This window comes from Nymphaea colorata, unplaced genomic scaffold, assembly GCF_008831285.2.
Source record: "Nymphaea colorata isolate Beijing-Zhang1983 unplaced genomic scaffold, ASM883128v2 scaffold0001, whole genome shotgun sequence".
Lineage (NCBI taxonomy): Eukaryota > Viridiplantae > Streptophyta > Magnoliopsida > Nymphaeales > Nymphaeaceae > Nymphaea > Nymphaea colorata.
In genome coordinates this window covers 2,007,281-2,033,694 of record NW_022204507.1, presented here as the reverse complement: position 1 = coordinate 2,033,694, position 26,414 = coordinate 2,007,281, and the positions used below count along the sequence as shown (strand labels likewise).

The 26,414-nt window shown below is 43.5% G+C and overlaps 1 protein-coding gene across 4 annotated transcripts in view; it reads left to right on the top strand.

Moving 5' to 3' along the window:
* The window catches only part of LOC116267895 (uncharacterized), a 79,137-nt gene that overhangs the window by 11,979 nt on the left and 40,744 nt on the right, over nucleotides 1-26,414 (top strand). For all 4 annotated transcript variants that reach the window (XM_031649821.2, XM_031649820.2, XM_031649822.2 and 1 more), the window contains one exon: nucleotides 8,680-8,938. In XM_031649821.2, coding sequence (XP_031505681.1) covers nucleotides 8,680-8,938 — 259 coding nt within the window. The remainder of the gene's footprint in view (nucleotides 1-8,679; nucleotides 8,939-26,414) is intronic.

Here is a 26,414-nt window from a genome sequence, read left to right as displayed (position 1 = left end):
ATACTTCCTTGGAATAGAAGTGGCTCGTTGTAAGGAAGTGTAGAAATACGAACAAGAAGAGGAAGAGGAACAACAATCACGATGTAACGTGGAAAACCCTCAACACGAGGGAGAAAAAACCACGAATGAGGAGGAGTTGGTGCCCACTAGCAGCCAGACTCTCTCTCTCTTTTGATTATCATTCACATAAGGATTAGGGTTACATGACTTAAGTAGTGCCCAAAACGGGCTACAAGGCGGGTCGGGTATGGATCCGGACCCGAAACATACGATCTATCAACACTCCCCCTCAAGTTGGGCATACATATCAAACATGCCCAACTTGGATACATTCCTCTCAAATGAAGCTGAAGGAAGAGCTTTCGTCAGAACATCAGCAGTTTGGTCTTCAGACTTCATGTAAGGTAAGATCAACTCTTTCGCATCAATTCTTTCCCGAATGAAGTGACGATCAATTTCAACATGTTTTGTTCTGTCATGAAGAACAGGATTGTTGGCTAAGTTGATTGCAGATTTGTTATCAAAGTACATCTTCATAGGTCATTCAATCTCTATTCCAATGTCAGTCAGCAATATCTTCAACCATAGTAATTCTGACACTCCCATAGCAACTGCCCTATATTCTGCCTCTGCACTAGATCTGAGCAAACATCCTGTCTCTTGCTCCTCCATACAACAAGGTTTCCTCCCAAGTAGACACAGTACCCTGTAGTAGATCGTCTGGTATCACCACAACCTGCCCAATCCGCATCAGAATAGCCCTCGATTTCCACAGTCTCTTGTTTCACATACAGGAGTCCCTTGCCAGGATTTTTCTTCAGGTAGCATAGCACTTTGTCCACAGCCTTCAGATGTGCATCGGTTGGTGCATGCATGAATTGGCTCAAAACATTCACCGCAAAGGTGATATTAGGTCTCGTGAGAGTAAGATAAATCAACTTCCCAACCAGACGTTGATATCTTCCCTTGTCTTCTTCACAGAGAGGCTCTCCATCTCTAAGGCTCAACTTGTGCCCAGTGTCAAATGGGGTAGGAGTAGGTCTACATCCCAATTTACCAGTTTCTTCCAGCAGATCTAATGTGTATTTCCTTTGGTTTAGTACAAGACCAGTACTAGACCTAGCAACCTCCATACCAAGAAAATACCTTAGCTTGCCAAGATCTTTGAGATCGAATTCTGTAGCCAGTAACCCTTTTAGCTTGATAATCTCCTCCTCATCATCTCCTGTGACAATCATGTCATCTACGTTGACCAGCAGGAGAGTAACCCTGCTCTCCTTCTTCTTCACAAACAGAGTGTGATCTCCATTTCCTTGTTTGTATCCATCACGTATCATCACTCTTCTCAGTCGTTCGAACCACGCTCTGGGCGATTGCTTAAGGCCATATAAGGCCTTTTTCAGCTTACAACATTTTTCTGGTTCTTCATATCCTGGAGGCATATGCATATATACTTCTTCTTCGAGGTCACCATTGAGGAATGCATTCTTAACATCTAGTTGATACATCTTCCACTCCTTCATCACAGCTAGGGATATAACCACCCTCACTGTCTTCATTTTCGCAACAGGAGCAAAGGTTTCCAAGTAATCAATTCCATATTTCTGGCTAAATCCCTTGGCCACAAGTCGAGCTTTATATCTTTCAACACTCCCATCTGGTTTGTACTTGATGGTATACACCCATTTGGATCCAACTAAGTGAGCGGCTTCAGGAATCTTCACCACTTCCCATGTCATATTTCTTCTCAGGGCATCTAATTCTTCTTTCATTGCATCAGCCCACTTGGAGTCACTTTGAGCTTCAGCAACAGTCCTGGGGATCACAGCCAAAGAAAGAGTAGAAACAAAACACTTGTAATCTTTTCCAAGTCTGGAATAAGAAACAAAATTACCAATGGGGTGTTGAGTACATGACCTGACACCCTTTTTCAGGGCAATGGGAAGATCTTCATTCTTCTTTTCAACCTCATCATGAGTCTCCACGGTAGGACTTGGTTCATCCAGGGAAGGAGTGGCATTGGGATTGGAAGTAGATCTAGCATCACAAGTCATCATCTCTGTCCGAGTACCTCGTCTAGAGTAAAACTGTCCAAATAACCGAGGGCCTTCCTTCTCAATGCTAGTGTCACACCTTTCCTCCTTCTCAGGCACATCAACAGTAGTAAGCAATTTTGCTTTCTTGTAGTCCAAAAAATCTATAAACTGAAGTTCCTATCTCTGAGAATACTCTTCCCTGCTCACAGACTTCTCCCCCTGAAGAGGATTCTCACCAAAGTAAGAGGCATGTTCTAAGAAGGTAACATCCCTCGTAACATAAACTCGACCAGTAATAGGATCAATACATTTGTATCCTTTTTGCGTAGGAGAGTATCCAACAAAGACACCTTTGATAGACCTAGGATCAAGTTTCTTGACATTTGGACTGTGATCATGGATAAAACATACACAACCAAAAATACGAGGAGGAAGAGGGAATGGTGGACGACTGCCAGGAAGCAACGAGTGGGGAGTCCTATCATTCAAAACACGATTGGGCATGCGGTTAATAAGATAGGCACTAGTAAGAACAGCATCACCCCAATAGTGTTTAGGAAGATTTCTCTGAAACAAAAGAGCCCTGGTGACATTAAGAAGTTGACGATTTTTCCTTTCAGCAACCCCATTTTGAGGGGGGTGTAACTACAAGATGTTTCATGAACAATCCCCCGTTGTCTAAGAAACTCCTCAACAGGCTGACACATGTACTCACGGGCATTATCGGACCGGAAAGTTTTAACATTCGCACCATATTGGGTATGCACAAGAAGAATGAATGTCTCGATGATACGAGGAACCTCACTGCGGTCTTTTAACAAGTACACAAACGTAGCACGAGAGAAATCATCAATGAAAGTGATAAAATACTGGAAACCTTGACGGGTATAAATTCCTGAAGGTCCCCATACATCAGAGTGAATCAGGGAAAAAGCTTCATTAACACAACTAGTAGAAAGAGGGTACGAAGCCCTCACATGTTTGGCAAACTGACAAACATCACAAGAAATGGAAGACAAATCAAAGGAGGAACACAAGTCTCGAAACAAATGTTTCAAAATCCCAAAAGGTAAATGCCCAAAACGTTCATGCCAGTACATAAAGGACTGAAGACAATCTTCTCTTCTCTTATCTGTCTTGCGGATCGCTGTCAACAGAGCAGTAGCCACACGTATGGGAAGACGATATAATCCATCAGAAGCTAAACCAATCCCAATCCTCTTCCCTGTCACCAAGTCCTGCAAAACACAGCGATCGACAGAGAAAATAAGTTCACAATTCAATTCTTTAGTAAGTCTACTGACTGACAAGAGATTTAAAGGAAACTGGGGAACATGTAAAGCGCCCTACACATGAAATTTGTCCAACAAGGACAGAGTGCCTACGCCTGCCACACAGGTAGAAGAACCATCTGCAAGAGAAACACGTTCCTTTCCCGAGGACAACTTATACTCATGAAACAATTTTGGATTACCTGTCATGTGATGAGTAGCACCACTATCGACAATCCATTCTCCCACAGAAGAGTTACCTTTATTGCCAATAACTGCAAGAGCATGATTAGCTGTAGTGTCCTCTGAGGTCTCAATCTTGTTGACATCGATCCTGCCCAAATAAGCCCTTAGTTCACGAAGCTGATCAGCCGAAATAGAAAGTTTTTCCCCACTGGATTTGGGCGTCCCAGGCCCACGTGTCTTCCCACTAGAAGACCTCCCTCTATTGCCTTTCTTGTCTGGATAGAGATCCCAACAGTAATCGACGGTGTGACCCATCTTCTTGCAGTGTGTGCATCGGCGAGGGGGTCTAGCCAAGCCTCCAGGTCCACGGCTCACAAGGGCTGATCTCTCATGAGAGAGATCAAGATCCCTCTTGCTTTCATTGGTTACCAGCCTTCTCTGTTCTTCTGCTTCAACAACCGAGAGTATATATCTTCAATACTGGACACCTCTCCAGAATTCAGAATCTGGCTCCGAACACCTTCAAACTCATCATTTAAGCCAGCTAAAAAGAGGAACACTCTGTTTTCCCATTTCTGGGCAATGTAAACTGCCTGATCTTGGGGACAGTGCCACGGAATATCAGAGTGATTGTCAAGTTCTTCCCACTTTGCTTTCAAAGCCCCATAGTATTCTGCAATAGAAGAGTTCCCTTGGCGAAGGTTATAAACAGTCTTCATTACTTGATAAGTGCGAATGACCGTCTTCTTCTGGCCATACATTTGCTCAAGGACCACCCACATGTCTCGTGCAGTCTTCTTCCGAAGGATAAGAGGCTGAATCTCAGCGGAGACAGAGTTAACAATCCACGTTTTTACTTGATTGTCCTCATGGAACCAAGTGTACCACGCATCACTTGCTCTTGCTGGTTCAGGGTTGCTCCCGTCGATATAGGCCATCCGACCACGGCCAGCAATCCCCATAGTCATAGCCGGCGACCACGAGAAATAGTTCTCCTTTGTGAGGCGAAGAGTAATAACCTGCACAGGAACGTTCTCGTGTCTCACAGTTCCAATTTCAGTTTGACTGACCATCGACGAGGAAGAAGAGGCTGCCATAATGACAGACCCACACAACGACGAGAGCAACAAAGGCAGGGAGCAACTGCAGCGTGGAACCCTGAAGACGGCGGCGGTGGCAGAAGGGCGGAGCGTGAGGCGCTTGACGGCAGCGGGAACAGAAAACGGCGGCGGGAGGCCCTTGGCGGCGCAAGAGCAGAGGGCGGCGCTTGGAGGCGCTCGCCGAGTGCAGGAGGACGAGCGGCGGAAGGGCGGACGGCGGCGGCAGTCGTCTTGGCGTCGGACGACGGCGATAAGCAGTGGCTCCATCCGACGATAAACAGGTCGGGGCGCCTCCTCCAACACGTTAATGCCGGAACTTCACGGCTCTGATACCATGTAGAAATACAAACAAGAAGAGGAAGAGGAACAACAATCACGATGTAACGTGGAAAACCCTCAACACGAGGGAGAAAAAACCACGAATGAGGAGGAGTTGGTGCCCACTAACAACCAGACTCTCTCTCTCTTTTGATTATCATTCACATAAGGATTAGGGTTACATGACTTAAGTAGTGCCCAAAACGGGCTACAAGGCGGGTCGGGTATGGATCCGGACCCGAAACATACGATCTATCAACAGGAAGAAATAGTTCTCTCTCAAAGAAAGTACATTTTAGCCTTATTGCAAGACACTGGAATGTTGGGTGCAAAACCTGCCACCATTCCCATGAATCCTCGATTGCACTTACATGATGAGCAGTCAGAACCTGTAAAAGCCAAGATGTATAGATCCTTAATTGGAAAGCTTCTTTATGTGACAGTTACAAGACCGGATATTAGTTTTGCAGTGGGAAAGCTGAGTCAATTTATGGAGAAACCAAGGTAGATTCATTGGGAAGTTGCATTGATGATAGTCAAATACTTAAAGTCCTCTCCTGGTAAAGGACTACTATTCAAGAAAGGGAAAACCTTAGATGTCCAAGCCTATAGTGATGCAGACTATGCAGGATCCGTTGAAGATAGAAAATCTACTACTAGATTTTGTGTTTTTGTATGAGAGAATCTTATATCCTGGAGGAGCAAGAAACAGAATGTGGTCTCATGATCTAGTGCTGAGTCAGAATATAGGGCAATGGCCCAAATGACAACAAAATTAACATGGGTTAAATCCATGCTTGAAAGCCTTGACATTCCAGTTCAACTATTTATGACAATGTTTTGTGATAACAGGGCAGCCACCTATATTGCAAATAACCCAGTCTTTCACGAACGAACTAAACGCATCGAAGTAGACTGCCATTACATTTGTGATTTAGTTCAAGGAGGAGTGATTTATACAACTCACGTGGTCTCTGAAGAACAAACTGCTGATATCTTTACTAAAGCTCTTGCAATTAGTGAATTTTCAAAGTGTTGTAACAAGCTGAGCATGGTAGATATCTATGCTCCAGCTTGAGGGGGAGTGTTGACGTTGAGGTAGTTTTTAGAATATTAAAGAACTTTACAGTTCTTTAATTATTTACAATAACTTTTTGGTTTACATTGTAATTCTGTTTTGTACCCTAATTCTCCCTTAAGGGTTAGGGTAAGTGATCAATAAGATTTTTGGACGTTTTTCTTCTCTCTCTTTCTCTCACGATCACAAACTCAACAAAATAATTTCAGCCGATGACCGCAACACAAGCAGGAACTTTACGATTAGCAGCAGTCCACAACTAATGAGATCTCAACTTATAGATTTCATATCCACGATCTGCAGGTCATTCTGCTCCTCACATCAAATTACATCCACAAGCAGCAGATTGACTCTGCCCCACACAGTCAACATAAAAATCTGATTACAGCAGAAGTAACCTCCATGAGATCCACTTAAGTATCAGGTTGAACACAAACACAAAACAAATCGGAAGACTGTTTTCAGACGTGGATAGCAGGCAACACTTTCAGATGTCGATAATAGGTAGCAAACAAGCACAAGTTTGACAGCAGAGAAAACCTGTCTAACTTCAACGATACACAGAGAAAACAGAAATCTGCCTACTCCATACAATTTCAAACTTGTCTCACTTCAATGATGTAGGGAAAAGACTGAACCTGCCAACACGACATACCTTTGCCTGTGGGAATCCACCAGGCACCACACAACTAAACAGATCAGACTGCCCTAGCAGATCCGACGTTCTTTGGCCTAAACATCTTCCACGGCTGCACTTGAGTTAGACCTGATTTTGCAGCAAAGTCTGATCTGATTCACCATTTGAGCGACGTGATATGCTTCAATGGCAGCAGCTTTCAGCAACTTCACGACAGCAGCAACAACACAAGCGTGCTAATCATGTTTTCACATGTTAAAACGTGATTAGCCCCTATCCAACCAACCAATCAACTTGCTTGTTTTGTAAACAGCAAGAACCCTAGGTGTGAAACCCTAGTTTGGCGGAAGTGAGGAGAAATGAGAGGAGAAGGGAACCTTAGGCGTGAAACCCTAGATCACACAGCCCTAGGTTTGTTGCTTTGCTACCATGTTGAATATTGGAGGAAGAAGGGGATGTGAGAGAGAGAGAGAGAGAGAGAGAGGAAACACTTTCTTCCTTATTCACGTGACCCTAATCTCATATTAAAAGAGATTAGGGTTGGCAATATAACAATTACAGATTCAGTTCACTAAATATAAGAAAATATTTAAATAACTACTATTCAACTTTCTAATATTGCAGAAACATCTTTAACAATGCGAAAATGAAAAAGTATGAACTGATGATTGAATACCATTAGTAATAAGAATAAAAAGAACATTGAAGCAGCGTAGGAAAGAAGGAGAAGTCGACTCAATACCAATTGCCGGAGGGCAGAATGAAATCGCCAGAGATTTGAGGGCTTGACAGAAAAATGAAAATAGGGATTGCTGGAGGAAAACGATGCCCAGACATGCACGAATGTGTCCAAGATGTTCAACATATTGGGTACCTGCTGTTTCATTGGAGCTAACACCAGTCAACAAAAAAAGTCACGGAAAAATATCACAGACAAGTCAAGAGCACTATCAACCCACAGATGTTGCTTAGAGCCCTCGACTCCATCAAAGGCTCTTATTTGCCAATGTATAGACATAGTAACAAAGAAAAAAGAAAAAAGGAAGCCCTAATTATTGGACAAAAAATAACTTGCTCACTTTTGATCGAGTCCAGAAATGGTTGGATATGGTCATGGGTGCATTGACTGCAACCAATACCCTTTGACACATGTCCTGGCTGTGTCCTGGGCTGTACTTGTACCTGTTTTGGGTCGTATGGACACGGGTATGGAGCTAGACAAAGGTGTCCATGAGACATAGAGCCACTCTCTTAGTTTCACAGTTTCAATCAGTATGACCTAAAAGTTTCATGTGTCATATGTAGATAAATGACTCATAATTAGTTAAAGGAATTCAAAACTTAAGAAGTGAGCAACTCTCACTCTCTCCTTATCCAATACAGACATGCACATCTTGCTCATTCCTATGCAGAGGCTTGTGGTTTCACACACTACTGGATTCTTGCTGATTATCCCATGGCTGGAAATGGAATAAAATTTTACTATTATAGGTGAAGCCACCACTACTTATTGAGTGGTTTTAAATGGACTAATGATTTAGCACTCTAGAAGAACTAAATGACCAAACATTCATGCTCTAGTTGAATGCCAAAGATAAGAAATTTTTGGTCTTACTTATCTATTGTTTGTGTTGCTACTTTCGTATGGTTTAGGCAGTTGATAACTTCCACATGTTCATCTAATTGAAGCATGGCATTTGCTACTGTGATATTTTCCAGAAACACTTTTCTTTTTGCAACTGTTCATCGTATTTTTTTTTCTTGTTGTGCATTTCTTTCTTTTCTTTAGTGGGACCTTTTTAACAGGATATTAATACAAATTACTAAAATGCATAATTTTGAAATTATGTATGCTTGAAAATGTTAATGGAAAGATATCTAACTTAATAATCTTTTTGGGCTTAATGGCATCAAGTAGCTATTGAACTGGTAAGTTTTGATGGATGTTCCCCTGATTCATCTATATTCCTTGATGGATCAGAGTCACTATGTGTCTTTCAGTTTTTGATTGTAAAGACTAGCTGACATTTTTCCTTGATGAAATATGCTTTAGATGGTGGTCTCCAAAAACTGTTGCTGTGGTGACCGGAAGTAATAGAGGGATTGGATTTGCGATTGCTAGACAACTTGGAAGGCATGGCTTGCATGTTATCATTACATCAAGACACAGTGATGAAGGTCAAGCTGCAATGCTTTTGTTGCAAAAGGAAGGATTAAATGTTAATCACCATCCATTGGATGTTCTTGATTCTACATCTGTCAAACTATTTGCTGAGTGGATTCTTGAGAATTATGAGGGACTGGATATTTTGGTAAGATAGATCTCATTCTTCAATTGAAGGCAGTGGTTGTTCCTTTGCGATGGAAAAGTTTATTTTTGAAATTCTTTGAATTTTGAGCTGTTTTTATTTGGCTCGCACTTACGTTTGGAGCATAAACCATGTATGTCATCTCATAGCTAATACCAATCTTGTAAAGAGCATATCATAACATGCATTGGTTGTTCCAATAGTTACATTGTATTGTAACTGTTGAATTAGGTGGTCTTTTGAATATTGAAGAGTTTGATTCGAGTAGTGGACTAATCTTGTAATTTGTTATCTTATCCTAGTTCTCATTTAACCTGAGAATAGGGCCGACTATTGGAACAACGAAAAGATTTTTTTTTCTCTCTCTCGTTCTCAACTGCTTCTTCTCTCTCTTCTTGCTTCCAGCAACATGGTATCAGAGCCCAACCCTTCTTGGAACTGACACTTTTTTCTCTCCCTCATCATCTTGCCCATCTTCTTCCTCTTCTTCTATTATCGTTGGGGATTTTGTGGGTAAAACTTGTGGATCGTGCATATTGGGTCTTGATCTAGGGTTTTCTTAACAAAAGATGAAAACCCTAGATTGATGCCTTGTTGAAGTGGACGTGGTTGCAAAATAGCTAATGGTCCTTGTCGCTGGTCACTTCTACTAAGCGTGGGAACAACAGAGTATTCTTCATTGACGCTGGTCACTTCTGCTAAGCATGGGAACAACAAAGTCTTCTTCCTTGTCGCTGGTAACTTATGCTAAGCATGGAAACAACAAAATCTTCTTCCTTGTCGCTGGTAACTTATGCTAAGCTTGGCAACAACAGTAAATGTTAAAAGTGATTTTTTATCATGTCTGTGGAATATATATAATCAGTCTTCAAGTTGATGCGTGGTAATAGTAGTAACTATTAAAAGTGATCTTTTATCATGTCTGTGGAATATATGAGCAGTCTTCAAGTTGTGGCATGGCGTGAATGTTATGACTGGTACATGTGGAATTAAATGAGGCATGGAAAAGATACCTATGATAACCTGCTTCTTGTCTGCTGTGGACCAGCTCTCTACGTTATAAAGTGAAATTTTTTTTAGCAGAAAGCTTCTTAGCAACAGTTTATTGCTTTAACTACTGCTGTGTGTTCTACTTACTGCTCACGGTTGCTGCATATTCTACTTACTGCTGCGTGTTCTACTTACTGCTCACTGCTGCTGCATATTCTACTTACTGCTACGTATTATAGTCAGACTGTGTGGTTCAGACAACCCTAAGATCGAGTCTCATACTGAATACAAAGTTGTTGGGAATCCATTTTTCTATGCTTCGACTGTGAAATTAGATGGTCAAAACTATGAAATTTGGTCGTGTATGTTCATGATGTCTGTAGTAGGACATCGGAAAGACCATATCATTGAAGAAGATGAACCAAATGTTAAAACAGTAAAGTATATCACATGGAAAGAAGATAATAGTATTGTTATGTCGTGGATTATGAACAGTGTGCAGTCTGATATCGCTCCTACTCTTGCTTACTATACAACTGCTAAACACGTGTAGACTTTTTTGAGACACACCTATTCTCATGACAAGAATGTTTCAAAAATTTACAAGTTGAGGAGGAGTTACTCAAACTGCAGCAAGGTGACTTGGAATTATCTCAACACTTTGCTTCAGTTATAGCAGTGTATGAACGATTGAAGGCTCTTCGACCTCCATGTCAGGCATGTTACAAGACTCATTTTGAGCAGACAATGGTGGCAAAGTTCTTGGCTGGTTTGTCCCATAAATATGAGGTAGCTAAAGTTCAGATGCTTACTGGCATAGAAATTCTAGATCTTGCTGAGGCATATAATAGACTCAGTAGATTGGTTGTATCTCTCTCTTAGCCCTAAGGTGAGTCTCCTGCTGCTGCGCTGGAGGACGTGGACATGCTACAAGAGGAAGTGGCTCAGGTCGTGGTGTAGGGGGCAGAGGGAGATTTCAGTATGTACACTGTGGCAAATTGGAACATTTAGAAGATAGATGTTGGGACAAACATGGTTGTCCAGCTCCTAGTTTCCATGGAAGAGGATTCAGTACCTCAGGTGGCGGAGGGAGATTCACTTCTCAGATTCCTATAAGGTTTGCCCGAGCTGCTACACTACTTGAAGAGATTCCTTCTTTGACGACTCTTGATAGCTCCACGGTGACTGAGCAAGGTAGAGTATGATCAGCTTATGACTCAGCGATCTCTCCCTACCTCGACGTCTGCTACTGCATCCTTGGTTATGGTGGATTTTTCTTTGTCTGTTGGTAGTACTTCCCGTGAACCAGGTTCTGTGTGGATTATTGATTCTGGGGCTTCGAAACATTTCTGCAGTTAGCCTGACTCATTTACCTTATTGTATCGTTTTGCATAACCTCAACATGTTAGACTTGCCAATGGAAAACTCTCTTATTATGGGAGTTGGGGATGTGAAATATCTAGTTTTGTATCTCTTTCTAATGTTTTATATGCACCATAATTTCCTGCTAATCTTCTGTCTATTACTCAATTGACAAAGAATTTGCAATGTAGAGTCAGATTTGATCCTGGTTCATGTATTTTTCAGGACTTGCAAAATGGGAAGACGATTGGTGGCGGCCATGAGCACAAGGGAGTTTACATTCTGTCACATGCAGTGGAGGGTGTGGCATCTATGGCTCTATCTAAGCCTAGCCCGTATCAGTGGCATCTTTGACGAGGCCATCCTTCATTATCCAAGCTCCGTGGTGTCCTCCTTAATATTTTTGTGTTCGAGTCATTTCAGTGTGAGGCCTGTCAATTGGGCAAATACACTAGCAGTAGTTTTCCTTCCAGTATTAGTCGGTCGAGTCATGCAGTTTTTGATCTCATTCATGTTGATGTTTGAGGGCCTCGCTGGGTGGTAAGCCGAGCCAAGTTTAGGCATCACCTTGTTATTGTCGACGATTTTTTTCGTCTTAGTTGGGTGTTCTTGTTAAAAGAGAGGTCTGAAATTATTTGTATTCTTCAAAATTTCATTATTGAAATAAAGGCTCAGTTTGGTTCCATTGTCAAAAACATTCGCGCATTATCCATTGTCAAAAACATTCACACTGATAATGCTTGTGAGTTCAAATCCAATACATTGCTGCAATTTTACACCAAATATTGAATTTGCCGTCAATTTACTTGTCCCTACACTTCTCAACAAAATGGTATTGCTGATCGTAAACATCGTCAACTACTAGACATGGCTCGTACTCTCATGATATATAGTTGTGTTCCGGCCCAATTTTGGGGTGATGCCATTCTCACTGCATGTTATCTAATTAAACGTCTTCCGTTTTCATCCCTTGACAATTAAATTTCTATTCAAGTTTTCTATCCAGAAAGACTGTTTTCCCTTCCACCCAAAGTCTTTGGGTGTACTTGCTTTGTTCACATCCTTGGTCCTAATAGGGGTAAACTTGGTGCACAATCAATTAAATGTATTTTCATTGGTTATTCAAAACACCAAAATGGTTATATCTGTTTTGACTCCCATACTCATAAGCAGTACATCAATGCAGATGTTACATTCTTTGAGTCACGTCCTTATTTCAAGTCTACTCCATCGCTATCAGACAAGTCGATGTCTATTCCTTTACCTATACTGCCAGTTCCCCTGCAGTCTATTATGTGTGCCACCGGTTCACCTCCCAGTGTCAATAGATTCCATGATCCCCCACTGGTATACACCCGCTCACATGCTTCTGCTCATGACTGCGCACCAGTTGCTTCTCAGGATGTAAGTATACCTGACCTCACTGCTCCTCCTCCTCCTCCTCCTCCACATGATGCTTCTGAAATATCTTTAGACTTACTGATTGCCTTAGGCAAAGGCAAACGACAGTGTACTTTGCATACTATATCTCAATTTGCTTCTACTGACAATATTGGTGGTAGCTTACAACAGTTTGTGTTAGTCTTGTCAGTGAATTCAATTCCTTCAAGTCACGAACAGACATTACTTGACCTGAAGTGGCGGCAAGCTATGCAGGATGAGATGGAGACACTACTGCAACGAGGGACATGGGAATTGGTTGATCCCTCTTTTGGTTGCGCTGTCGTGGGCTCCAAACAGGTTTTTACCATAAAGTATTTATCTAATGGCTCAGTGGAACTGTCACACCCCAACCCTTTTGACCCTCAAATTTTTTTTTCTAAACATAAGACATTGAGGTGCGACGACACAACAATTCAAAATGAGATGAGCCAAGCAATTCAAAACAATGGGGCAAACTTTCATTTATATAACAATTTCAGTTGATACAAAATTACATCAATGTGTATGACAAAAATGCCCCAAACCATATGATTGATGTCCAACAACAACAAGACATCAATATAACCCAAAACACGATGCGCCGACACTACAAACGACCCAAAACCTCCCCAGTAGGATGTGAGTGAAGCCATCTGCTCAACCTGCTACCCCGAGTCCGCCAAAACCTGAAAAAAAAGAAGCAACTGAAGGCTTAGCCTTTGCAGTATGACAAGCTAGGAAAATGCCAAACCCTTTTAGGTAGGGCTCAAATATGAGAACAATCATAAAAACAATCTATCATCATGTCGTGTCAGGGCATAGTCACATCATTTGCCAAGAAGGCCCCTAACAATAGACCACGACATGTGAAGGCCACTCAATGGCCACAGTAACACAATTTCAAATCACATGCAAGACATGCTTAAACATTTCATTTGCATTCGTAAGCACAAGATTCACAAGCACATCAATCACATACATTTCATTCATATACATTACATTTCCATTAACTTCAGTGAATTGACAGTTCCTGTGGGTGCAAACACAGGCACGTGCACACCGCGGGCAGCCTACAGCCGAGAGACAACTCCCGTGGTGGCCCAGAACAGTATGGATCTATTCACCCACTGCAGAGGTAGAGCACTCAGCCATGGATGTGTGAATTCCAAGGAGAGATACTCAGCCTTCCCTAGGACACCTAGGTTGGGAAGGCGGGAGCTCAACGCTCCAAGCACAACAAACAATAGTGTTAAGACGTGCTTATATTCAGTATTAGGCTTGAGAGGGCACTTGTGTAATAATGTTTCTTTTAATGACTTTCTTGTAACTTTTCCCTCTCCTCTAGTCTATATAAAGAGGAGTTAGGGATTCTTTCGATAAAAATCAAAGATTAGTTCTCTTAAATTTATCATGGTATCAGAGCTCCAGCCGTCTCCTCCTCAGCGGGTTGTCGCCGACTGAGCGGCGCCAGCCGCCGCCTAGTCGGCGTCAGCTGCCGCCGCCCGACCCATCCCTGCTGCCCCTCGTCGCCCTGCCTGTCTGCTGTCTGCCGTCCCTCAGTCCGCCGTCTGCCTGCGGCCGTCCGCCTGCGCCGCCGCCGCGTGTGCACTCTGCCGTTGCTCTGCCCAGCATACTGAACGCCTGCGCCCGTTGCTGCGTCGCCTGTCATCTTCGCCGCCGCCTGCCGCCTGACCTCATTCCCGCCGCTGCTGCTCTGCCTGCACGCTGATTTTCCTCTCAGCGTCTTTCCGCTGCATGCTGCTCCGCCGCTGCTCTGCACGCTGCTCCTCCGCTGCACGCTGCTCCGCCGCTGCTCTGCCCGTGGTTCTGCACGCTGATTTTCTTCTCAGCGTCGTCTCTGGTATCTCTCTTCGTTCAGCTCTGCTGTTGCCTCTTCCAGCCGATCAGACTTATGGATTGCTACATGCGTTAACTGCATATTGCTTCATGATCAGCATGTTGTCTTTCGATATGTGATTGTATTCTTTTTGCCTGCACTTCCTATTCCGTGGCTCGGTTTCCTCCTTTGTGTTGAGAGATGTCTGAAATTAGCAGTGGCGCTAATACCTCTTCCTTTGTATCGTCGGGAGAGATGAAGAGTTCCCCATTTTCCAGCATTATCACCAAAATGGATGGGGGTAATTACGAGATGTGGGCCATGCAAGTAAAAAGAACCTTGATCGCTCATGAGAAGGAACATCTCATATTGGAGCCCGAGCCAGTACAGAAGGTAGGAAAATATACTACTTGGTTTAAAGATAATTCGTTGGTTATGGTATGGATTGTTGGTACTCTCTCTCAAGAAATTGCAAATGAAGTCTTGCACAAGGACAGTGCAAAGGATATGTGGGATTCCCTTGCTGCCACGTATTCACAGGCAAGAAATGAAACGCGCATTATGCAGCTTCATCATGATATTCATCAGATGCGACAAGATGGCCGACCTCTTCACACTTATTATTCTAGTCTCAAGTCCATGTTTGAGAGACTGAATAGCTACTTTCCCGCGTGCAAGTGTGAACAACAAAAGGCATACAGAGATATGCTTATGGTAGGGGTCTTTCTTTCTGGTTTAGACTCTGTTTATGAATCCGCAAAGAACCAAATGCTTACTAGTCCCTCGATTCCTCCTATTGATGAGGCTTACAGTAGGCTAAGCAGAATTCCGATCTCTGCATCGACTGTTCCTGATACCACTTCTGCTATGCTGGCTACTCGTGGCAGAGGTGGACCCTTTTTTGCCAGAGGACGAGGGGGCCGTGGCCGTGGCAATACCCCTTCGCGCCCTGTATGTCAGTTTTGTCACCGCATTGGTCATACTGTGGATAAGTGTTGGCAGAAACATGGCCGTCCAGCTTTTGCAAATCAGACTGTATCTACTGATTCTCCTGAGCAGCCTAAGTCTCAGCACACTGCCTCCTCCAGTGAGCTGCATGTAGATGACATTCTCTCTCAGTTGAGGAACTTGATTGGCGACAGCGCCCATCAATCCCCTGGTCCGACCACTTCTACTGTTCCTACCACTGCGAGTGCTTCTTCATCTGGTATGTATTCTGCTTGTACAGTCTGCTCTGCTACTGACACTACAGATTGGCTTATTGATTCTGGTGCATCGACACATCTTTGTGGGGATAAGGCGCAATTCACCTCTTACGTCCCTACTCCACCGGGTCGTTCGGTTATTCTAGCAGATGGAAAATATTCACCAGTTGTTGGACATGGAGAGGTCCAACTTACTTCATCATTGCCGCTACAGCACGTTCTTCATGCACCAAAATTCCCCCATAGCCTACTTTCTATCAGTCAGATTACCAGAGAATTAAATTGTCGTGCTATATTTGACTCTTCCTCTCTTGTGTTTCAGGATATACTGACGGGCAGGGTGATTGGCAGTGGCCGTGAACAGGGAGGTCTCTACAGGCTAGTGCATTCCTTTCCCTTTGCTGGATCTACCTCGTCGGGGTCGTCCTCATCCTCGGCTTATACTTGGCATTTACGTTTTGGACATCTCCCGTTTCAGAAACTGCTGCATGTTCTCCCTCAGCTGTCTCATAAGTCGTCTTTTCAATGTGAGTCTTGTCAGTTAGGCAAACACCATCGGTCATCCTTTCCTCCGCGGTCCAGTAGAAGTAGCCACTCTGTGTTTGAGTTACTTCATTTTGATGTTTGGGGCCCGAGTCGTACTCCTGACCTTCAGGGTCATCGGTATTATCTTGTTGCTGTTGATGATTACAGTCGTGTTAGTTGGGTTTTTCTTATGAAACACAAATCTGAAGCGGGTCATGTAATCAAAAATTTTATCAATGAAATTCTGACTGAGTTTGATACTTGTGTCAAGATTGTGCGCTCTGACAATGCTCTTGAGTTCTGTGCTTCCTCTTTAGAACAATTTTTCAGGGATAAGGGTATCATTCACCAAACTTCTTGTGCTTATACCTCTCAACAAAATGGGGTTGCTGAAAGAAAACACCGCCATATTCTTGATGTCGCCAGAACCATTATCATACACAGCCATGTTCCTCATTCTTACTGGGGAGATGCTGTTCTTACAGCATGCTATCTTATTAATCGCATGCCGTCATCTGTGTTGGGAGATCTTATTCCTTTCTCTGCTCTTTTTCTTGACAGAGAATTGTTTTCTGTTGCACCTCGTATTTTTGGATGTGTTGCCTTTGTTCAGTTGCTTGGTCCTGGGAGAGATAAGTTATCCCCTCGGGCTATCAAAATGATCTTTGTTGGTTATTCCCGCACTCAAAAGGGATATCGCTGTTATGATCCTTCTACTCGTCGATATTATGTGAATGCTGATGTTACATTTTTTGAGTCAATCTCTTATTTCTCTCCAAATGGAACTCAATTAAGGGTGCCTGAATTTAGTGATGAAGTCCACCTTCCTTTACCCCTCATGAGTTATCCACAACCCGTTGCTTCGCGTTTTGGGGCCAGAGCATGCTCCTGGTCCTCATATTAATGAACTTGATATGCCCATTGCTCAAAGGAAAGGCAAACGCAGTTGCACTTTGCATCCTCTCTCTGGTCATTTATCCATAGCTAGACTCACTCCTACTTACCGACAGTTTGTCAAGGGACTGTCGGCTGTAGCTCTTCCACAGACTCCCATGGACGCTCTTTCTGAGCCCAAATGGGCCGCAACAATGCAAGAAGAGATGGATGCTCTTCAGTCTAGAGGCACCTGGACACTAGTTACTCCTTCATCTGATGCAGCTGTTGTTGGTTGCAGATGGGTATTTACTGTTAAATACAGAGCAGATGGCAGCATTGAGAGATATAAGGCTCGCCTGGTTGCTAAAGGCTATACTCAGACTTATGGGGTTGATTATTATGATACCTTCTCTCCTGTGGCACGACATGCCTCTTTACGGGTTCTTCTCGCTGTTGCAGTCAGCAAGAATTGGTCTCTATCACAGCTTGATGTCAAAAATGCCTTTCTGTATGGTGACCTACATGAAGAAGTGTATATGCAGCAACCACCAGGGTTTGTTGCTGAGGGGGAGTGTCAGAAAGTGTGCAGATTGAGAAAGGCAATTTATGGTCTGAAACAAAGTCCTCGAGCTTGGTTCCAAAAATTATCAGAGAATATTGAGAATGAGGGCTTCAGACGTTCTTCGGCCGATCATTCCCTTTTTGTCAAGAAAACTTCTACAGGTACAGTGATAGTTCTTGTCTATGTTGATGATATCATTGTTACAGGGGATGATATTCAGGGGATTTCCAACATCAAGGACGTCCTTGGACGACACTTTGTCACCAAGGATCTTGGTGAGCTATGCTATTTCCTAGGTATTGAGTTTGCCAGAAATCAGAAGGGTCTTATCATGTGCCAAAGGAAATACGTTACTGATGTTTTGCAAGAGACAGGTATGCTAGGATGTCGACCTGCCTCTACACCCATGGACATCAATACTCGCTTGTATGATGATGATACTGAAGATGTTGACGCTAGACAATATAGAGGGATTGTTGGGAAGCTCCTATATATCACTGTTACTCGACCTGATATTGCCTATGCTGTCAGCAGAGTGAGTCAATTTCTGGATAAGCCCAAGAAAGTCCATTGGGATGCTGCTATGATGATTCTCAGGTATCTAAAAAATTCACCAGGAATGAGACTCTTCTTTCAAAATGGTACATCTCTCACTATATCTGTGTATGTTGATGCTGATTATGCGGGATGTCACCTTGACAGAAAATCCACTACTGGATTTTGTGTGTTTATTGGATCCAACTTGGTCACATGGAAGAGTAAGAAGCAGACAGTGGTTGCCAGATCAAGTGCAGAATCTGAGTATAGAGCTATGGCTCAGGCTACTGCTGAAGTTATGTGGGTTAGATCTCTGATGTTGGATCTTACTGTGGAAGTGCCTCTTCCTATGCAATTGTTAGGTGATAACAAAGCTGCTCTGTTTATTGCTAATAATCTTGCTTTCCATGAGAGAACCAAGCATGTTGAAGTAGATTGTCACTATACCAGAGACATGATTCAAAAGGGGTTTGTAAGTACCTCCCATATTTCAACTACAGGGCAAACTGCTGATATTTTTACTAAAGCTCTTGCAAGAGGACCATTCCAAAGTTGTTGTTCCAAGTTGAGCTTGTTTGACATATACGCTCCAACTTGAGGAGTAGTGTTAAGACGTGCTTATATTCAGTATTAGGCTTGAGAGGGCACTTGTGTAATAATGTTTCTTTTAATGACTTTCTTGTAACTTTTCCCTCTCCTCTAGTCTATATAAAGAGGAGTTAGGGATTCTTTCGATAAAAATCAAAGATTAGTTCTCTTAAATTTATCAAATAGTACCCTGGGGCTTTGCACCGCCTCCGCTCCGAACAGGCGAGACCAGTGCCGAAGGCGAGACAACTCCGAAACACATAGCCACATCCCACTGGCCTCTCATCTCTTATTCTTTCATTATTATCATTATAATTGCACATTCACAAAATAACCGGCTAGCTGGTATACTTCACGAGTGCACCCACACCTCCAATTGCCTCCACATAAGGGCCACACATATCATTACATTCTTAGCTAGCCGTCATACAGTATGGGTACACTACCCTCCAATTCATTCATTTGCATCATTGCCCGCGGCAATGCATATGCAACTGTTGACGGGTTTTGTTGTCCGGGTCCGGATCCTTACCCGATCCGGTTTGTCCTAATTAGGACTACTTATATCTCTGTAAACCCTAATCTTAGAGTTAATGAAGTTTTGAAGAGAGAGAGTGTCTGGAGGCTAGTGGGCACCAGACCTCCTCACCCGTGGTTTTTCTTCCCTCGCATTGAGGGTTTTCCACGTTACATCTGTGTGCTTTCTTTTACTCTCGTGCATATTTTGTTTCTACATGGTATCAGAGCCGTCAGACTTGGAGAAAACAAAATCTGTTTTTCTAGGGTTGTGAAGTTCCAATCCTGACTGCCGTCGCTACCACCGTCACCGTCGCCGTCGCTACCACCACCGCCGCCACTGCCGTTGCTGCGCCGCCGCTGTCGCCGCGCCGTGACATTGCCTCCGTCGCTGCCGCCGCTGCTCCACCGTGGCCGTGACCGCCGACACCTCTCGCATGACGACCAGCCGACATCCGACGCCAACATCTCTGCTGACGCCTCTGCCGACGCCGACTCTACCGCCGACGCCGACGTCTCTGCCGACGCCGACGTCTCTGCCGACGCCGACGTCCGACCACCGACGCCGACGTCCGACGTCGTTGCCTGTTCTCGGCGCGCGCTGCCAAGCGTCGCCCTCTGCTTCCGCCGTTGATCCCCGACTGCGTCATCTCCCCTCTTCTCTAGGTTACTGCTGCTGTGTGTTCTTTGGCAACCACTTCTAACTGGTGATCATGGCTGACTCGTCTTCTTCTTCAGTCAATACTAATCTACCTGATGTTGTGTCTGTGCAGACTGATCATGTACCGGTTCAAGTTACCACCATTCAACTTACCAAGGAGAACTATTCACGATGGTCTGCTGCGATTACTATGGGGATTGCTGGGCGAGGACGCATTGCCTATGTGAATGGGAGAAAGGTTGAACCTGCTGCAGATAGTCTGGCTTGGGATACATGGTTTCTTGAAGACAACCAGGTAAAAACCTGGATTGTTAATTCAGTGTCCTCGGATATCCAACCCCTCATTCTTCGTAAGAAGACTGCAAGGGATATGTGGATTATTTTGGAGCAGATGTATGGTCAAAAGAAAAGGAAAGTTCGTGTGTATCAACTTATGAAGGATGTGTATTCCCTGTGACAAGGTGCTCTCTCGGTTGCAGACTTTTATGCAGCATTAAAATCTAAGTGGGAGGACCTTGACTATCATTCTGATATTACATGGAGGTGTCCTCATGACCAGATGCAGTATATGACTGATAAATGGGAGAACAGGGTATTCCTTTTCTTATCCGGACTGAATGATGACTTTGAAAATATAAGGAGTCAGATTCTTAACTCTGACGAATCATTTAGTATTGAAGATGTCTATTCCCGAGTTGAAGCTGAAGAACAGAGAAGGCTGCTTTCTAGTGGACGAAAGGGGGAAGAATAGTCTGCCTATGTTAGCTGTGCCCCTGTGGGAACTCCTCGTTCTTCCCAAAAATGTACACATTGCAAAAAATTTGGTCATACTAGGGATTTTTGTTGGGACCTGCATCCAGAGAAGAAGGATAGTAGGGGGAGGTCTTCTAGTGGGAAGAAGCTTGTATCGTCTGCAACAAGTCTGAGTGATGGGAAAGGTTCTATTTCTACAGAACAGATTCGTGAGCTACGAGCATATTTGAGCAAGATTGATGTTGGTCAGGCAGATACACCAGATGAGGTGAAGATCAATCAGGCATTGGCTGTTTCAAGGGCAGAAGGTACTTCTTATATGGGTGAATGGATTGTTGACAGCGGTGCCACTCATCACATGACTGGCAACCCCAAGCTTTTTCATGACTACAAGCTATCCTCGGGAAAGGAACGTGTGTCCCTTGCCGATGGTTCCTTTACCTCTGTGGCAGGGAAAGGGAGTCTTTCCTTGTTAAATAATTTTTTAGTTCACAATGCCTTACATGTTCCCCATCTTCCCTTAAATTTGTTATCTGTTAGTAAGATTACCAAGGAACTGAAGTGTGAACTTATATTTTCTGAAAAACGTTGTGTTTTGCAGGACTTAGTGACAGGGAAGAGGATTGGGATTGGTTTGGTGTCTGATGGGCTGTATCGGCTTCCTATACGCGTTGTCACAGCTCTTATGTCAGCAGTCAGCAGGACAGAGAAAAAGGAGGAAGAGTGTCGTCAGTTATTTTTGTTTTGGCATGAACGCCTTGGTCATCTCCCATTTGGGATTTTGAAACATTTGTTCCCTGAACTATGTTCTAGTTTAAACATTTCCATGTTATCATGTGATGTGTGTCAGTTTGCGAAGCATGTTAGAGCTTCTTATCCAATTTCAAATAGTCGTTCTAATAAAGCTTTCTCCTTGGTTCATTCTGATGTGTGGGGGCCTTCGGGCATTCATTCTCGTGGTGGTTTTCAATACTTTATAACTTTTATAGATGATTATTCAAGGTGTACCTTTGTGTATTTGTTGAAAGATCGTAGTGAGGTGCCTCACATTATTGAAACTTTCATCCTCCTAGTGGAAAACCAGTATGGAAATTCTATCAAGACTTTTCGGTCTGATAATGCTCGTGAATATATGTGTCTCACTGTTGAAGAATTCTTTCGAAAGAGGGGGATTGTTCATGAGACATCCTGTAGTTATACCCCCCCTCAAAATGGAGTTGCTGAGAGGAAAAATCGTCAGTTGCTCAATGTCACCCGAGCCATATTGTTCCAAAGAAATCTCCCAAAATACTATTGGAGAGATGCAATCCTTACTAGTGTCTACTTGATTAATCGCATGCCTAGTCGTGTGCTAAAGGGTCGTACTCCCTACTCTATGCTTCCAGGGAGTAATCAACCTTTTCACCTCCCTCCTCGAGTCTTTGGATGTGTGTGTTTCATACATAACCACAGCCCAAATGTGAAAAAACTTGATCCCAAATCTATTAAGGGCATATTTCTTGGGTATTCTTCCACTCAAAAAGGTTATAAATGTCTAGATCCCACCACTGGTCGTCTTCACATTACCAAAGATGTCACATTTTTGGAACATGTCTCATATTTTGGTGAGAATTCTCTTCAGGGGGAGAAGTTAATGTCTAAGGATGAGTATTCTCCCACACAGGAAATTCAGTTTATAGACTTTATGGATTACAGGCGTGAAGAGAATCCTGTTGCCAAGGTGCTTGGCAAAGATGAAGAGGGGACGACTACTGATGTACATGAACATGAGAAGGAGGGAGAGCATCCTATGGTGACAGAACAAGAGGGTAGTCGTATGTTTGGATAGGTGTATTCCAGGAGAAGAGCTTGTACTGACAAGGTGATTAATGATGAGGAGGTTATACCGAATCCCAATCCTACTTCTTCCTTGGATGATCCAAGTCGTGTTCAGAAGCAAGATGTTGGAAGAGAAATTCAGACTGAAAAGGAAAAGGAGGATCTTCCCATTGCCTTGAGAAAGGGTGTCAGGTCATGTACTCAGCACCCTATTGGTAACTTCGTATCTTACTCTAGATTGAGCACTGACTATAAATGTTTTCTATCCTCCTTGGCTGTGGTTGTGATTCCCAGGAATGCTACAGAGGCTCAGGGTGACATTAAGTGGTCTCATGCAATGAAAGAAGAGATGGAAGCTTTAGACAGAAATCAGACATGGGAGGTGGTTGATATTCCTGAAGCAGCCCACTTGGTTGGGTCGAAGTGGGTCTACACTGTTAAGTACAAACCAGATGGGAACATTGAGAGGTACAAAGCACGATTGGTGGCCAAGGGGTTCAGTCAGAAATATGGGATCGACTACTTAAAGACGTATATGGGATCGACTACTTAAAGACGTTTGCTCCCGTTGCAAAGATGAAGACTGTTAGAGTTATTATTTCATTGGCGGTGCTGAAGGGTTGGGAGATGTGCCAACTTGATGTGAAAAATGCCTTCCTCAATGGAGATCTCGAAGAGGAGGTGTACATGTGCATGCCACCAGGTTTTGAGAAACTTGGAAAATGCTGTAAATTGAAGAAAGCTTTGTATGGGCTGAAACAGTCTCCCCGAGCATGGTTTGAACGGCTCACTTGCTATGAAGAAACATGGCTACAAACAAGGAAATGGAGATCATACCCTGTTTGTAAAGAGAAGAGAGAGTAAAGTTACTCTACTATTGGTTTATGTTGATGATATGATTGTTACAGGTGATGATAAGGAAGAGATAGCAAGATTAAAGGGTTTATTATCTACTGAATTTGATCTAAAAGATCTTGGTAAGCTGAAGTATTTCCTTGGTATTGAAATTGCTAGATCAGGTACAACTCTTGTACTTAGTCAAAGGAAGTATACCCTGGATCTACTGAAGGAGACATGAAAACTGGGGTGCAGACAAGCCTCTACTCCTATAGATGCTGGGCATAAACTTGGTAGCAGAGATGGAGAACTGTTGTGTGAAGAAGCTAAAGGGAGATATCAACGTCTAGTTGGCAAACTGATTTATCTCACTTTGACTAGACCTGATATCACATTTGCTGTAAATGTGATGAGCCAGTTCATGAATGCACCTACAGATATGCACTTGAAGGCTGTAGATAGAATTCTGTGCTACTTGAAAAAGAATCCCGGGAAAGGACTTCTATATGTGCAACAAAGATCTATTAAAGTTGAAGGGTATTCTGATGCAGACTGGGCAGGCTGTGTTAACACCAGAAGATCTACTTCAGGGTACTGCATCTACTTGGGGGGAAATTTAGTTGTTTGGAGAAGCAAGAGACAAGATGTGTGTTCCCGCTCGAGTGCAGAGGCTGAATATAGGGCTGTGGCTACTGGGGTATCAGATTGTTATGGCTGAAGATCTTATTGACAGATATTGGAATAGAGATTGAAGGGCCTATGAGGATGTATTGTGATAATAAGTCTGCAATCAACTTAGCTAACAACTCGGTTCTTCATGATCGAACAAAGCATGTGGAGATTGACCGTCACTTCATTAGAGAAAGAATTGATGCTAAGGAATTAACGCTACCATACATGAAGTCGGAAGACCAAACTGCTGATATCCTAACCAAGGCCTTAAGTGTAACTCCATTTGAGAGAAATGTATCCAAGTTGGGCATGTTTGATATGTATGCCCAACTTGAGGGGGAGTGTTGACGGGTTTTGTTGTCCGGGTCCGGATCCTTACCCGATCCAGTTTGTCCTAATTAGGACTACTTATATCTCTGTAAACCCTAATCTTAGAGTTAATGAAGTTTTGAAGAGAGAGAGTGTCTGGAGGCTAGTGGGCACCAGACCTCCTCACCCGTGGTTTTTCTTCCCTCGCGTTGAGGGTTTTTCACGTTACATCTGTGTGCTTTCTTCTACTCTCGTGCATATTTTGTTTCTACAGCAACAAATCACAACATTCACATTCATAAAAACTCACATCTTATCAAACACATCTTTTAAAACTTAGCCAAATTCCGGAGAGTACTTTTGATCCGTGATTGGCTCGTAGCTGTCCTAGGCAGTTATCATTCTAAGATGCTTTGTAATGCACAATTGGGGTCGAGGAGACACTCGAATCGATACCTCACTTCATCTGTCCTAAGCAGTTATCAATTCTAGCATGCACATGCAATGCGTAACATTTTCAAAACAAGCTTCTAATAACTTTTCAAAATAGATCTTATCATATATCAAATCATTTACATGCATACATACATTCACTCACAAAACAATCAATCAATCACATCACAATCCTAGGATCCCACGATCTTAGGAACACACAATCACATGTTGGCCCCAGGTAGGGATTTGCCTAGAATGCCGCCATACTTGTCGCGCACCCACAAAACTCTTCAAAATGCCTCAAGCTTCGAATCTGGTCGCTCAAGGTCTACGGGACGTGTCTGGTGTACCTACAGACATAAGCAAAAGATAAGATTTCTACTAGTTAGCCTTACGATCCAAACAAATATAAAACAAAATCATTGAAGCACATGCCTCAAGAGGGTGTCGACGGGTAGTGTCGACCTACAAAGCCCTCTAATAGGTCTCTTCTCAGCCCTAGAGGTTACCACCAAAAGGCTTAAGCTTCGCGCTTTCGATTTGAATCGATCACTAATCCACTTTTCCCTTGCTTCCTTAGTTAAGGTGTCTTCCCAACATACACACCCTCTTCCAACCAACACGTACTACGCACGTCGACAATGGTGTGCTCCACGCGTTCACAAAGACGGTCCTACACCTTTTTCATAACATCACAATCTCTACCATGCTTCCTTATTGCTTCGAAATCAACACATCATGCTAGAAAAACACTTATACACATAGATCCTCGTCTTCTCAACATAGTCATAAATTTCCCTCAAAATAGCAACATCACTAAAATGCAATCCAAATCATCAAATCATGAGTCTAGTATGCTCAAATAATAATTATACATGCTCCAACAACAAAATTCAACAATTCAAGCTCGATTAGGTCTTGCTCACCCCAATCTTAGTGTCCAAATTGTCGCAATGTTCTTGGCAGCCACCTCAAGCGTTCGATCAAGTGCCAATGCCCAAAATTGCTTGCTGCTGTCGCCAACCACACGGCCTACTTGCTGGTAAGAGGGGGAAAACAGACTTCCCTAGCTGTAATCCATTCAAACGGCAATAGGTACGATGATAATCAACAAAAGGGAGATGAAAATAGAGGTCTGCCGTGAGAATGAGACATTCAGTGGTGAGATAGATGGTTCGGTTGAGGGTGCTGACAGTGAGGAGAGAATGCAGGCAGAGAGAGCAAGAGAGTGTGGGAGTGGCAGAGGAGGAGGGATAGCACGGGCGAGGGAAATGGGGGAGATGGTGAGGAGGAGACAAATGAGACGAGGAGGGAGCTCGAGCAGAGAGGGAGAGAAAGAAAACGTGCGGGCAGAGGGTGCTGACGGAGAGGGGAGAGGCTGCGTAGGAGGGAGGAGGAGAAGAAGGAAGAGGAAGGAGGAATAAGGCGAGGGAGAAGAGGCAGAGGGCTTACCAGAGCGCCGTCGCAGTCCTTCCTCCGCCGACCCAAGCGTCGCCGCGGCCACCTTTCGTCTCCCGTTGCTCTCTATCGTGCGAACCAGCAAAAGACAAAGGAGAAAGAGACGTTGAGGAAGG